The sequence below is a fragment of the Cervus canadensis genome, chromosome 10, assembly GCF_019320065.1.
Source record: "Cervus canadensis isolate Bull #8, Minnesota chromosome 10, ASM1932006v1, whole genome shotgun sequence".
NCBI lineage: Eukaryota > Metazoa > Chordata > Mammalia > Artiodactyla > Cervidae > Cervus > Cervus canadensis.
In genome coordinates, this window is record NC_057395.1 from 22,812,332 (window position 1) to 22,826,871 (window position 14,540).

A 14,540-nucleotide genomic window follows, 5' to 3' on the forward strand; every position below is an offset into this window, starting at 1 on the left:
CTCTTGACTTCTATATTTGACTTCTATATTAGGGCCAATATTATTTAGTACACTCCCCTTTTAATCCATGCTTTACACTGCTTCTACTATACATTTCCCAAAAGAAGAATCCTGCTCAAAAATGGTTCTCCAATATCTGACACTATGAAGTCCACTGTCCTTATAAGATAAAGGTCCACTGTCCTGTGGTTATTCAGTGATTTAACTTCTGGTTCAGCCTCACCAGTGCTCTCCCATTAAGCCTAAAATTGCAGAGGAAATAGTGACTCTCTTTCAGTTATTACTGTATTGTACTCTGCCAATTATGACTGTATTTTACTCTTTGACTATTTCAATTATGACTGTATTGTACTCTTTGGGCTTCCCTAGTGGCTCAGATGGTAAAGAATCCACCTGCAATGTGGGAGACCTGGGTTCAGTTCCTGAGTTGGTAAGATTCCATGGAGAGGGAAATAGCAACCAACTCCAATATTCTTGCCTGGAGAATCCCATGGAAAGAGGAGCCTGGTGGGCTACAGTTCATGGGGTCACAAAGAGTCAGACACTATTGAATTACTAAGCACAACACTCTTTGTCAGTTGAGATGGGGCAGAGAAGAGAATGCTGTTGTCATCTTATTTCACTTATAGGAATTATGAGAGGGTGTCTTGGCATCAATCAATTATCACATCTTTGTCTCAGTGTAGAAAGGTTAAGATGGAGAGTGGAAAGTTGTTTCTTTAACACACTCTACAAATACACACAATTGAAGGAAATCTAAGAGTCTCAGGCAATCTGTCTGTGAGGGAACATTGCTGAATTTCATACACACTTTGGGGACTTTCTATATGTCTCGAGAAAGTCAAAGAAGAGAGGCAGATACAAAGATGAAGATATGGAGGTGGGCAGTAGAGACGACCACTCGGGAGTTAAATATGGTGGTCTTTTAGAGATCTCCCAGCTGTACTGCCGTGACTGCCTCTATGATCCAAGAGAAAGTGGTGGGGACAGCCCATAACTTTTAGTTAACAGGGCCTTGGCTCTAAATACAAAGACAAATACATCCAGCTATATTTAACTTACTATTAACTTTTGAGGAATAGGAATGAATAGCTTTCCCTAAAGTTTAGAGTGTTCTATATAACTGAATTGCTATTAATTTTAAAACCATATAATTTGAAGACTAATTTCTGCCTTCCTAATAAAATCATTTAAAATGTACAGCTATATACCTGAAATTAATACAACATTGTAAAATAAAATTTTAAAAGTTAAAAATACACTTTAAGTCAAAAAGAACTAGTAGAAATAGTACTTCATTTGTTGCTTAATGATAAACAAAAATTGATTTATTGGGAAGATTAAAAAATGATTATTTTAAAGTGTGTTGGATTATTTTGCTTCATATGGAATTCTATAGGAGGCACGTCTATATAACATATGTTAATTGCATTTTAATCAGAAACAGCAGAAAGGGCAAAATGCAAGGTCTGGATATTTTAGAACTTTAACTGACTTCTTATCAATTATATCCATCCAAAAAAGAAGACCAACTATGGGTCTACTATTCCTTCATACTTTTTTTTTTAATAAAAAATTGCTTATTTCTCTAACCTCAAATTTTTTATTTTGAGGAAGTTCATATTAGTGAAAATGATAACTCATATGTAAACCCATTTATTTACTCTTTGTTAAGACAAGAAAGTTGTTTTTTATTTTCTATTTTCCTATTTAAAAGAGTGGTCAGTCTTTTCTGAGTAAAATGTTCTTACATGTCAGTAAGATACTATCAGAAAAACGGCCATTCTGTTGAAGTCACTTGTTTTCAATGAAAAGAAAAAAAGCTTTTCTTAAAATAGATTTTTTAGTGAATGAGTGTCACTTTCTTATTCTATTTCTTAGGCAACAGACAAACAACCTTGTTTTCATAGATCTGAACGTTTTCCAGATAACAACATATGTGTTCCAGGAATTAGGAAACCTATAATAGAAACAGATTTTAATAGTCCAAGAGAACTAAACAGGCCCAGATTGACCTTGGCTATTGAAAAACTCCCAGAATCCCCCAGATACACTTGGCTTGGTAAAACATTTGGCCTGCTGAGTATTTCCAAGTAAAAAGAAAAGAGTCAGCAAAGGTTATGATCATTTTCAAACTGACTGTAGAGAAATAACAATCTCCATATTTTATTTTAAATATACATATATTTATATATTATGGTACAAAATACATATAATTATGTGGTAAACATCATTTTTCACATAAGAGCATTCACCTTTAAGACAGAGTGTTGGGACAGTGAAGTGTGGTTTATTGTTATGTTCAATATGAGGCACTTGTCAAATCCAGGCTAATGGAGTACAGTTTCTACTGGGACTGATTTTTTCATGGTTGTCATTTGGATTTCTTCCCCCTAATTCAACAAAATTCCTTCCAGTCTGACGATCAGCAGGAAATCAAATAAGAACCACCTCATAGTGCAACAGACAAGCTCCTCCAAATGTAGTTAAGAGGGAATCCAGATCTACTCCTATAAGTCGGCTTGGTATTAGCTTTTAATGTCATTTTTCTGGTTCCTGTGTTTTACCCTTATAATCTAAAGTCCTTTCCAGGAATAAAGAGGAATTATTCTATCATTTGACAGACTGCGAGGACTTCACAACCCACAGTAACAGATTTAAAACCTAATAATATTCTATAAACCAGTAAGTGAATCAGAATGGACAGACAATAATTTTCCTTTAGCTTTTTGTACATTTATCACTATTCCTTTAAAGATTAGACCCATGAATGATTCATGGAATCAGTATTACAAAAAGGACCCATGTATTAAAACTATGCTTTAAATTATTTATCTACAGTTGCCATGATACCATGTCTGATATAAAATGGATATCTACTGTATATCATATACTTTTTTCAAATTTATATTTTTATCCACCAACCTAAAATTAAAGATCACTTACACTCAACAAAATTTTCTTTAAAAAATAAGATAATGGAAATTTTTCAATGTAGAGGAACTAAAAGTGACAGAAAACAAGCTACACATATCACAAAATACTATGTAAGATATATTAGAGGAGAGCTGCAAACTTAAGGCTAAGACAATCTAGAACAGAGTTTAGCTTCCTGCTGGGAATATCAAGGATAAATTCAAGGATAATAAGATGACTTTTGTTCTGCCCTAGAAAGTGAAAAAGGATTTTAACAAGAGGAGATAAAGGACAGGGCATTCCCAGCCTGATAAGTGGTAAGATTAAAGTCAATGAGATGAGAGGAGAGAATATAGGAGAATATAGGACAAGACTAGAGAAAGGCAAGAGGTCCTGTTTTAAGGGATCATTTTAGAACCAGAATCACACAGCTAAGCCATGAGCTGCAATAAAGAATAAGCAGTGTATTTAGCAGGCAATTGAGAGTCTCTAAGTATTTTTCTTCTTCTTTGTAGCTGGTCTGAATTACTATATTTTGATTAGTCTCAGTTTTACTTCCTCTTTCACCACCGGCATATAGATAGATAATTTATTGTTTCTGGTCAACCATTTAAATTGAATCACACAGTTACAGAATATTCAGGCTTGATTATGAATTTTTTAAAGAAGTAGAGGAATGGTGATCGTCCAGGTGATGGATGATGTGGAAATTAGAAATGAGAGAGTAACAAGTCAGCTCTGAAGGAAGTATTCATAGGCAGTGGAATTAGGCAGTTTTACCCACTGGTGTAGTCAGTTTTACTCACTTTCTGCTCATTTTTCTGTCTTAGACTCTTAGTTTTACATTTAATTTTTGAAGTAATCTAATATTCTTTCAATAAACTTATTTTCTGCCTTTAAGTTAGGCTAAGTTATACACTGTTGCTTGCAATTAAAAAAATCTTTCTGTTACTATGGTGAGTAAGAAAAATGCAAGAAATACTTTTCTGGAACTTACACTATAGTAGGGACTAGAAGATTAAGTTGATAATTATGAGTGAGTAAATTAGACAAATCGGGTGTGCAGCCATAAGAGAGATTCTGATGAGTCATAAGAAGCCCTTGAACCAGAATTTGAGCAATAAAAGGGAACTGGGGTTGGGGGTTGGTGGGGGTGGGGGGGGGGGAAGAAAGCAAAGTCTATAGAATATGCTGCCTGAGGTATGCTTGAAATAAGCAAATGGAGGAAAAAAAAATGATGGTTTCAAAGTGAATATTTGAGAAAAAAATAAAGGCACTAAAAAATTGATAACACCCTTTATGGTTATTCATAACCAAGAGGTTTTGGGGCTTTGAAAATATCAACTGATACAAATGCTATAAATATCCTTATGATAGGGTAAGTTTTCACTAGCAATATTCCGGATACATTATGCAAAATAAATATGCCCATTCTTTGCCCTGATTTTGCACTCCAGGATATCTGGCTCTAGGTGAGTGATCACACCATTGTGGTTATCTGGCTCATGGAAATCTTTTTTGTATAGTTCTTCTGTGTATTCTTGCCACCTCTTCTTAATATCTTCTTCTGCTTCTGTTGGGTCCATACCATTTCTGTCCTTTATTGTGCCCATCTTTGCAAGAAATGTTCCCTTGGTATCTCTAATTTTCTTTAAGAGATCTCTAGTCTTTCCCATTCTACTGCTTTCCTCTATTTCTTTGCATTGATCATTGAGGAAGGCTTTCTTAGCTCTCCATGCTGTTCTTTGGAACTCTGCATTCAAATGGGTATATCTTTCCTTTTCTCCTTTGTCTTTTGCTTCTCTTCTTTTCTCAGCTATTTGTAATGCTTCCTCAGACAACCATATTGCCTTTTCGGTGGAGTGCAAGGTCAAGTGGGACTTAGGAAGCAACACCATGAACAAAGCTTGGAGGTGATGGAATTCCAACTGAGCTATTTCAAATCCTAAAAGATGATGCTATTAAAGTGTTGCACTCAATACGCCAGCAAATTTGGAAAACTCAGCAGTGGCCACAGGAAGAGAAAAGGTCAGTTTCATTCTAATCCCCAAGAAAGGCAATGCCAAAGAATGTTCAAACTACCACACAACTGCATTCATCTTACACGCTAGCAAAGTAATGCTTAAAATTATGCAAGCTAGGATTCAATAGTACGTGAACTGTGAACTTCCAGATGTTCAAGCTAGATTTAGAAAAGGCAGAGGAATCAGAGATCAAACTGCCAACATCTGTTGTATCATCAAAAAAGCAAGAGAGTTCCAGAAAAACATCTACTTCTGCTTTCTTAACTATGCTAAAGCCTTTGATTGTGTGGATCACAACAAACTGTGGATAATTCTTAAAGAGATGGGAATATCAGACCACCTTACCGCATCCTGAGAAATCTGTATGTAGGTCAAGAAGCAACAGTTAGAACTGGACATGGAACAATGGACTTGTTCCAAATTGGAAAGCAGTACATCAAGGCTGTATATTGTCACCCTGCTTATTTAACTTCCATGCAGAGCACATCATGCGAAATGCCAGGCTGGATGAAGCACAAACTAGAATCAAGACTGCAGGCAGAATATCAATAACCTCAGATATGCAGATGGCACCACACTTATGGCAGAAAGCAAAGAGGAACTAAAGAGCCTCTTGATGAAAGTGAAAGAGGAGAGTGAAAAAACTGGCCTAAAACTCAACATCCAAAAAACTAAGATCATGGCATTTGGTCCCATCACTTCATGACAAATAGATGGGAAAACCATGGAAACAGTGGGAGGCTTTATTTTCTTGGGTTCCAAAATCACTGCAGATGGTGACTGCAGCCATGAAATTAAAAGATGCTTGTTCCTTTGAATAAAAACTTGACTAACCTAGACAGCATATTAAAAAGCAGGGCCATTACTTTGCCAACAAAGGTCTGTCTAGTCAAAGTCATTGTTTTCCCAGTAGTCAAGGATGGATGTAAGAGTTGGACCATAAAGAAATCTGAGCACTGAAGAATTGATGCTTTCAAACTGTGGTGTTGGAGAAGACTCTTGAGAGTCCCTTGGACAGCAAGGAGATCAAACCAAGTCAGTCCTAAAGGAAATTAGCCCTAAATATTCATTGGAAGGACTAATGTGAAGCTGAAGTTCCGATAATTTGGCCACATGATGCAAAGACCTGACTCATTAGAAAAGATGCTGATGCTGGGAAATTATGAAGGCAGGAGGAGAAAGGGATGACAGAGGACAAGATAGTTGGATGGTATCACCAACTCAATGGCCATGAGTTTGAGTAAGCTCCAGGCGTTGGTGATGGACAGGGCAGCCTGGTGTGCTGCAGTCTATGGGTTCGTAAAGAGTCAGATACAAGAGCAAGTCAACTGAACTGATTCTTTGCCCTGGACCACAGTTGTGGTCTTCACTCCTGTGTGGCGTTGGTAGGAAGCGAACACCATTAACTGTGAGGATCCTTCCTCTGACGTGTGTGTAGAGCAGCCTATGTAAAGAAAAAGAGGGCATGCTTTTCTTCTTAAACCCACCAACCTGCAGTGATGTCATACTGGTAAATTAAAATTAACCATGCTGCAGAATCGACACCAAGGAAATAGGAAAATGCTACACACAGGGCTTTTTTTTCCTCTTGAGAACTAGTTTACCAGCACACCACTGAATATTTCTCAGGAATATTCATTGATGGTTCAGTAAACTACTCCTCTATGCCTAATACTGCCTTCAAGTCAAATGAAATTGTCTTAGAACCATAGTTTAGAGCTAAGAGAGTTTCAATTACATTTACTACTATTTTAAGCTTCCAAGGATGCATTGCTATCCCAATATGTCCTTAGATATTAAGCTTCTGGAGAGCTGGCAATAATATTATAGGCACATATGTCTTTCAATCGAAGTTCAGGGCAGCACACAGTAGATGCACAGCAAACTTTAGTTACATGGGCTTCCCTGGTAGCTCAGCTTGTAAAGAATCTGCCTGCAATGCAGAAGACCTCAGTTTGATTCCTGGGTCAGGAAGATCCCCTGGAGAAGGGAACGGCTACCCATTCCAGTATTCTGCCCAGGAAAATTCAATGGACTGTATGGTCCATGAGGTCACAAAGAATTGGATGCAACAGAGCAACTTTCCCTTCACTTTTGGTTAGATGAAGGGCAGACTTACTCAAGTTTACAAACACAGCAAGTAATGAGAAGTCTTCTATGTCTTCCTGCAGTAACGTTTCTGTTCTAACTCCTAGACCCTCTAAACTTCCTCATTATTCTCTCTGGACTCTCTTCTTTTCTAGATCATTCTCTATCCCTTCCTTCTGCTTTCCGGATCCTCTTTTACAAATCCTGTCCCATATGATCATAAGAGAGTAGACTTAAAAGAGAGAGAAGACATTGTTTATTCCATCTCCCTGATGATATAACATGATGTAAGGAGTTTAAATTTCTTTTAAAATTATATAAGAGTTTGCTGATACGGTCATGATTTAGACTCATGTCTCCAAATTTTTAGTAAAATTGTTCTTTCTACCTCTCAACATAGTCACACAGAGTACATTGGACAAATCACATAGCTCTGTCTGCCGCTGTCTCTTTCCTTTTTCCAAAACAGGGTTAGAGAATAAGACTGGAGGCAGAGGTCACTGGTGGTAGTGAAGAGGGGTATCATGTAAATTCAGCTGATAACTTTTACTTATTCATCTTTTCATTTGACATATTCATTGTTTATTCATAGGGTATGTGTATTGAGTATCTCCTATATAACAGGACTCTTCTAGGCATGTAGAATACATCACTGGAGATCATATAAATGATGAAGATGATGAAAACAGACAAATATTTCCATTTTTAAATAATTTGCATTCAAGAGAATATACCAGTCCTGGAAATGCTCCAGAGTAATACTTTCTGTTCACATCCAGAGAAGGGAAAAAAAGAAGAAAAATCTCTATTCAAGAATGAGGTGAGAGCTACTGTCATTTAGCAGTGATAATATAAACAAGGAGAACGTGTGGCTGCCTATTCCCCATGAATTCCTTATGAATTTCATTATTTTGTTTGGCATCTTGCTAGTTGCTGTCATTTTATATTTACCAAGTCAAGTTAAAAGGGATGCCCTGGGATAATATTTCTTTTTTTTGGAATTGCATTCACTCCCCAAAGATCTATTTTCTTTGAATTTAATGACAACCACAACAACAAAAAATGTAGCTGGAAAGATTGTTCAAAAAGAAGAACTAAAAATGCCCAAAGTTAGTGGAAGGAAGGAAATACCAAAGATTAGAGCAGAAATAAATGAAATAGAGACTAAAAGCACAAAAGGAAAGATCAGTGAAATCAAGAGCTGGTTCTTTGAAATGATAAACATAATGACAAATCTTTAGCTAGACTCACCAAGGAAAAGAGAGGACTCAGATAAAATCATATATGAAAGAGGGGATGTTATAACTGATAACACAGAAATGCAAAAGATAATAAGAGACTACTACATACAATTATACTCAAATAAATTGGACAATCTAGAAGAAACGGATTGATTTTCAGAAACACAACCTTCCAAGACTGGTTCAGGAAGAAATAGAAAATCTGAGCTGATGGTTGCTAGTAAAGAGATTGAATCAGTAATCAAAAATCTTCCAACACACCAAAGTCTAGCATAAGAAGGCTTCACAGGTGAGTTCTACGAAACATTCAAATAAGAACTAATACCAGTACTTGACAAACTCTTCCAAAAACAGAAGAGGAGAGAACACTTTCAAACTCATTCTGTGAGGTCAGAATTATATACATAAACAAAATAAGAACACCACAAGGAAAGAAAATTACAAGTCAATATTCCTGATGAAGATGAATGAAAAATCTTCCATGAAATATTAGCAAACCAAATTAAACAACACATTAAAAAGATTTTATGTCATGATCAACTGGGATATCTTCTAGGGGTGGAAGGATGACTGAAAATCTGAAAGTCAGTCATTGTGATACAACATATTAACAGAATAAAGGATAAAAATCATATGATCATCTCCATAAATGCATAAAAAGCATTTGGTAAAATCAACATCCATTTTTTGATAAGAACTTTACCAAAGAAGATATAGAAGAAATGTACATCAACATAATAAAGTCCATAGAGGACAAACCCACAGCTGATGTTATACCTAATGATGAAAAGATAAACACTTAACCTCCAAAAAGATCAGGAACAAGACAAGGATGCCCACTCTGTCTACTTTTATTCAATATAATATTGAAGTCTTAGCCACAGCAATCGGGAGCGGGGGAGTAAATGGCATCCACATTGGAATGGAAGAAGTAAAATGATTATTTGCAGGTAATGTGGTAGTACACATAGAAAACCCTGTAGACTTCACCAAAAAATTTCCCTGTTGGAGATAATAAATAAATGCAGCAAAGTTGCAACATACAAAATTAATGGACAGTTTGAAAGGCAATGACCCCACTCTCTAATGTTGATAAAGTGAAGGATTTATCTGAGAACAAATAGCCACTTAAGTGGAAGCCTCTTAAACTTCAGAAACTCAGATTTTTGTTAAAGGAATGATTTCTTAGAAAAGGAGTTAATGACAAGACTTTTTTTCCTTTATGTAATAGAATAAGAGTTCTAGATTGTAATGTAGAAACAGAAGGGGAAAAGTTAATCTGGATGGAAAAGACAGGTGAACAGAAGAGTCTTTGTGCAGTTGCTGTGACCCTTTGGAAGTTAAAAAAATATATATAGACGACAAAGCTATATTGAGAAAACTAAATTTTCACTGAGTTTCTTAAAGAACTTCAGTCAAAGCTACTTTGTTGCCTAGAGGGCATGGAAATTTCATGATAAAGTTTCATGAGAGAAAAACTTTACCTCCAGCTGTGTATACTGCTCTTTCTACAATGTATAAGTAAGACTGGACATGAAAAGAAATGCAATTCCTCAGAAATTCCCAATTCTTTTATATTTAGATATCTAAAACAATCTTTGTACAGCCCATATTCAGAAGGAATTGCTTACCTCCAAATACACATTCCGGGGTAAAAGAGATGTCATCAAGGGCGATAAAGATGTTCTCTTCTCCACTCAAATCAGCTTCAAATGCCACTTTAAATGGACTATTGCTCGAGAGAGGAACATGTCCGTACATCCAACCAGTTCGTTTATTGCCAATCACTGACCACATCAGGATGTTTAATCCAGATTCGTCAACAGTATACACCTAACAATAGGGAAGAAAACAAATAGAAAAAAAATCAACTCTTTGTGGCTTAGGTATTAGAGGAACACAGATATCCAGGTTGTCAATGAAAGAATGGAGTCTGGCAATGTGATAAGACAATAACAATACTTTATATATATATTTAAGCATTGTTGCCTATGGATGTTATATTTTCCTTGGTGAATCAGACCTTTGTTTAGTTTTGTCATATTGATTTCTGTGTACCAACTTAGATATGGCCCCAGAATGTAACTATTTCAAGTCTCTAAAAAGCTGGAGGAGGCGTGCAACCAGAATTTTTCACCACTTAAAAAAAAAACAAAACAAAAAACCATGGAACAACAGACTGGTTCCAAACCAGGAAAGGAATACATCAAGGCTGTATATTGTCACCCTGCTTATTTAGCTTATATGCAGAGTACATCATGAGAAATGCTGGACTGGATGAAGCACAAGCTGGAATCAAGATTACTGGGAGAAATATCAGTAACCTCAGATATGCAGATGACACCACCCTTATGGCAGAAAACAAGGAAGAACTAAAGAGCCTCTTGATGTAAGTGAAAGAGGAGAATGAAAAAGTTGACCTAAAACTCAACATTCAGAAAACTAAGATCATGGCATCTGGTCCCATCACTTCATGGCAAATAGATGGGGAAATAGCGGAAACAGTGACAGATTTTATTTTGGGGGGCTCCAAAATCACTGCAGATGGTGACGGCAGCCATGAAATTAAAAGACACTTGCTCCTTGGAAGAAAAGCTATGACCAACCTAGACAGCATACTAAAAAACAGAGCCATTACTTTGCCAACAAAGGTCTGTCTAGTCAAAGCTGTGGCTTTTCCGTAGTCTTATATGGATGTGAATGTTGGACTACAAAGAAAGCCGAGTGCCGAAGAATTGATGCTTTTGAACTGTGGTGTTGGTGAAGACTCTTGAGAATCCCTTGGATTGCAAGGAGATCCAACCAATCCATCCTAAAGGAAATCAGTTCTGAATATTCATTGGAAGGACTGATGCTGAAGCTGAAACTCCAATACTTTGGCCATCTGATGCGAAGAACTGACCCACTGGAAAAGACCCTGATGCTGGGAATGACTGAAGGTGGGAAGAGAAGGGGACAACAGAGGATGAGATGGTTGGATGGCATCCCCGACTCAACTGACATGAGTCTGAGTAAGCTCTGGGAGTTGATGATGGACAGGGAGGCCTGGTGTGCTGCAGTCCATAGCATCGCAAACAGTCAGACACAACTGAGCGACTGAATTGAACTGAACTACAACATTAACTTCACACGCCTTGAAAGAGACAGACTATTTAGGAGTAATCAGAATTAAAGTGCCTCTTAATAGCAGAAAGACCTATGTAGCATTCAATGTTTGCCTGATACCTCCAAGTTGTTTTTTTAATCCCAATTAGTAATATCACTATACAGACTACCTTCAAAATGCCTTCAAAGCATCTTCCCTCCAAATGAAGGAAGTTTTAGACTGTAAAACTACAAACAGGAGAAAAAAATGGAATTATTATTTGATTTACTTTTTTAGTGTATTTTGAAGAATTCTAAATACTTGGAAAAATGGTTTCTGGTTCTGATGGCTAACTGAAAACATACGTTTATCTATACACCTCAAAAATGTTTCCATCCACAGAAATACTGGAAAATTAGGAGCACATCTACCAATGTACAAAAATAGTAAGTTCTTTCTGGAAGTTTTAAATTAAATGGAAACTGTTGGTTGAAATTACATAAACAAAACTGAGGAATTTGCAAACATCCACAGGTGAAAAAAACCCAAAATTGACTGCTCCCAGAAGAATTCTGGAATAACTGTAAGAGATGGACAGCATAGAGAAGAATCTATGCATGTGTCACCAGCTTATAATTAATCAAAGAATTCCATGAAAAGCCCAGTCAGTCATTATGTTAGGAGTTACTGGTGCAGACCTGCATACCCAAGACACACAGGTTGGGTATATACTGTTGGAGAAAGTGTTTTGTTATGGCGGCCATGAGCAGAGCAAACTAATGAACACATTAAACAAAAAGAATTCAATATAGTGGACGGCACAGGGATTAAGATTGAGGGTAGGAGGAGAAGTGGGCCACAGAGGATAAGACGGTTGGGTGGATTATCAACTCAATGGACATGACTTCGAGCAAACGCTGAGAGATAGTGGACAGGGAAACCTGGTGTGCTGCAGTCCATGGTGTGCAAAGAGTCAGACATGACTGAGCAACTGAACAACAACAGGGATTAATAAAGAGTAGTGAGCAAAGATCATGCTCTTTGATAATTATCATTGATAATTATATACTGATGATGTCTAAGGAATTTTAAAGAATAAAATTGCCAGGAAAGTAGATGACATTTACAATATGCATATAACTTTAGTAAGTCATAGAGCTGTTTGAGAGGGTTAGTTTAGGTCAATAAAGTTTTGCCAAAGGTCTTTTTTTATTTGAGGGATAAGTAGTTTAAAGTATGCAATTAATTTTCAACAAAATTGGATGAATATTTTAAAGAGATTTACCAAAAATTAAGTGTCCACTTTACAGAAGAATATAGCACTTAGAATGTAGAAACACAGGGAATAAGAAGAAGTAAAGGAAGTACAATCAATCTAAATGAAGACAGGGCTAACAGGGTAAATAATGAAACAAACAAACAAAAAGACAAATAGAAAATGTACACAAAAAATGGTTTGTATAGATGCGAAAGAACTGCACTGATTTATAAAATCTTAAAGAAAAAAAAAGTTCCAGCCATAAGCTGTTTATAATGGATGTTCAGTTCAGTTCAGTCGCTCAGTTGTGTCCAACTCTTTGTGACCCCATGGACTGCAGCACCCCAGGCTTCCCTGTCCATCACAAACTCCCAGAGCTTGCTCAAGCTCAGGTCTATTGGGTCAGTGATGCCATCCAACCATCTCATCCTCTGTCATCCCCTTCTCCTCCTGCCTTCTATCTTTCCCAGCAGCAGGGTCTTTTCAAATGAGCCAGTTCTTTGCATCAGTGACCAAACTATTGGAGTTTCAGCTTCATCATCAGTCCTTCCAATGAATATTCAGGACTGATTTCCTTTAGGATGGACTGGTTGGATCTCCTTGCAGTCCAAGGGACTCTCAAGAGTCTTTTCCAATACCACAGTTCAAAAGCATCAATTCTTCAGCACTCAGCTTTCTTTACAGTCCAACTCTCACATCCATACATGACTATTGGAAAAACCATAGCTTTGATTAGATGGACCTTTGTTGGCAAAGTAATGTCTCTGCTTTTTAATATGCTGTCTAGGTTTGTCATAGCTTTTCTTCCAAGGAGCAAGCGTCTTTTAATTTCATGGCTGCCGCCACCATCTGCAGTGATTTTGGAGCCCTCCCAAAATAGTCGCTCACTGTTTCCATTGTTGGGATGTGTAAGATGTTAAAGAATTTATTTTTAAAGTGGCAAGGATATAAGTATTATAAACAAACAAAATAAGATTTCAGGAATGTATAAAGAGGGGATACTTAAAATTGATAAACATTTAAATTCCTTCAGCACATATAACTGTCTTGAATCTTCATGCATTCCACCACATGGCTTTGAAATATAGAAGCTGAGACCAATAAAAACGGAAAACCAAATTGAGACTTTATACTAGAGGAAAAATGTCTTTCCTAAATTGTCAAATTAAGTCAATAATAGTGAGTAAGGTTGTAGAGGATCATGATTTATCTCTGTGTTTCCATCATCTCTGTGTATCTATATATCTTTGTTTCAACTAAGAAGCAATCATTCTCTTACACATCCATAGAAAATTTACAAAGGTATACATAAATTTAACAATGATAACGAAAGCATGTCTAATCAACAAAGGGAGGCATAGTATTGAATCAATGGTGTTGGAATAACCAGCTTACTATCTGGAAAGAAAATCATGAGTTTCTCACTTCTCACCACACGTACACAAAATCAATTATGACTGTATTAATCAGTTAGATCTGAAAATCAAAATTATGTGATAACAACCAAGTGAGAATATTTTGCTATTTTACGACAGGAAAAGGTGTCCTAAACAGAGCATTGAAGCCAAAATCTGTCAGGAAAATAGACTGACAAATTTCACAAAATAAAAAAGGGGAAAAAAAAGTTGCTTTAACTATGAATATATTAAGTGTTTTTCTCTTTTTAAGAAGTAATATTCAGCTTGGGACCCAGACTTTAAAGCAGAACTGACTTTTGGTTCTTTCTCAAGGTGACTTTGCACCTAACTTGCTTTTAGGCAGGTGTAAGAAATATCTTCTTTTGCAAATTCCCATGTCTCTATCCTAAAACTGTGACTTGATTTTAATTTTTAGCAGCATAACTCTTCAACTTGAGGTCACTTTTCTTTTCCTGCTTTTATTATATTCTAAAGGGAAAGTCTAATTTGAAGGTCATATTCGATTAGCTC

General features: G+C 36.5%; 1 protein-coding gene across 1 annotated transcript in view; it reads right to left on the reverse strand.

Moving 5' to 3' along the window:
- MALRD1 (MAM and LDL receptor class A domain containing 1) overlaps positions 1 to 14,540 on the reverse strand; it is a 512,454-nt gene that overhangs the window by 114,705 nt on the left and 383,209 nt on the right. Inside the window, exon 33 of the mRNA XM_043480161.1 lies at positions 9,901 to 10,102. Coding sequence (XP_043336096.1) covers positions 9,901 to 10,102 — 202 coding nt within the window. The remainder of the gene's footprint in view (positions 1 to 9,900; positions 10,103 to 14,540) is intronic.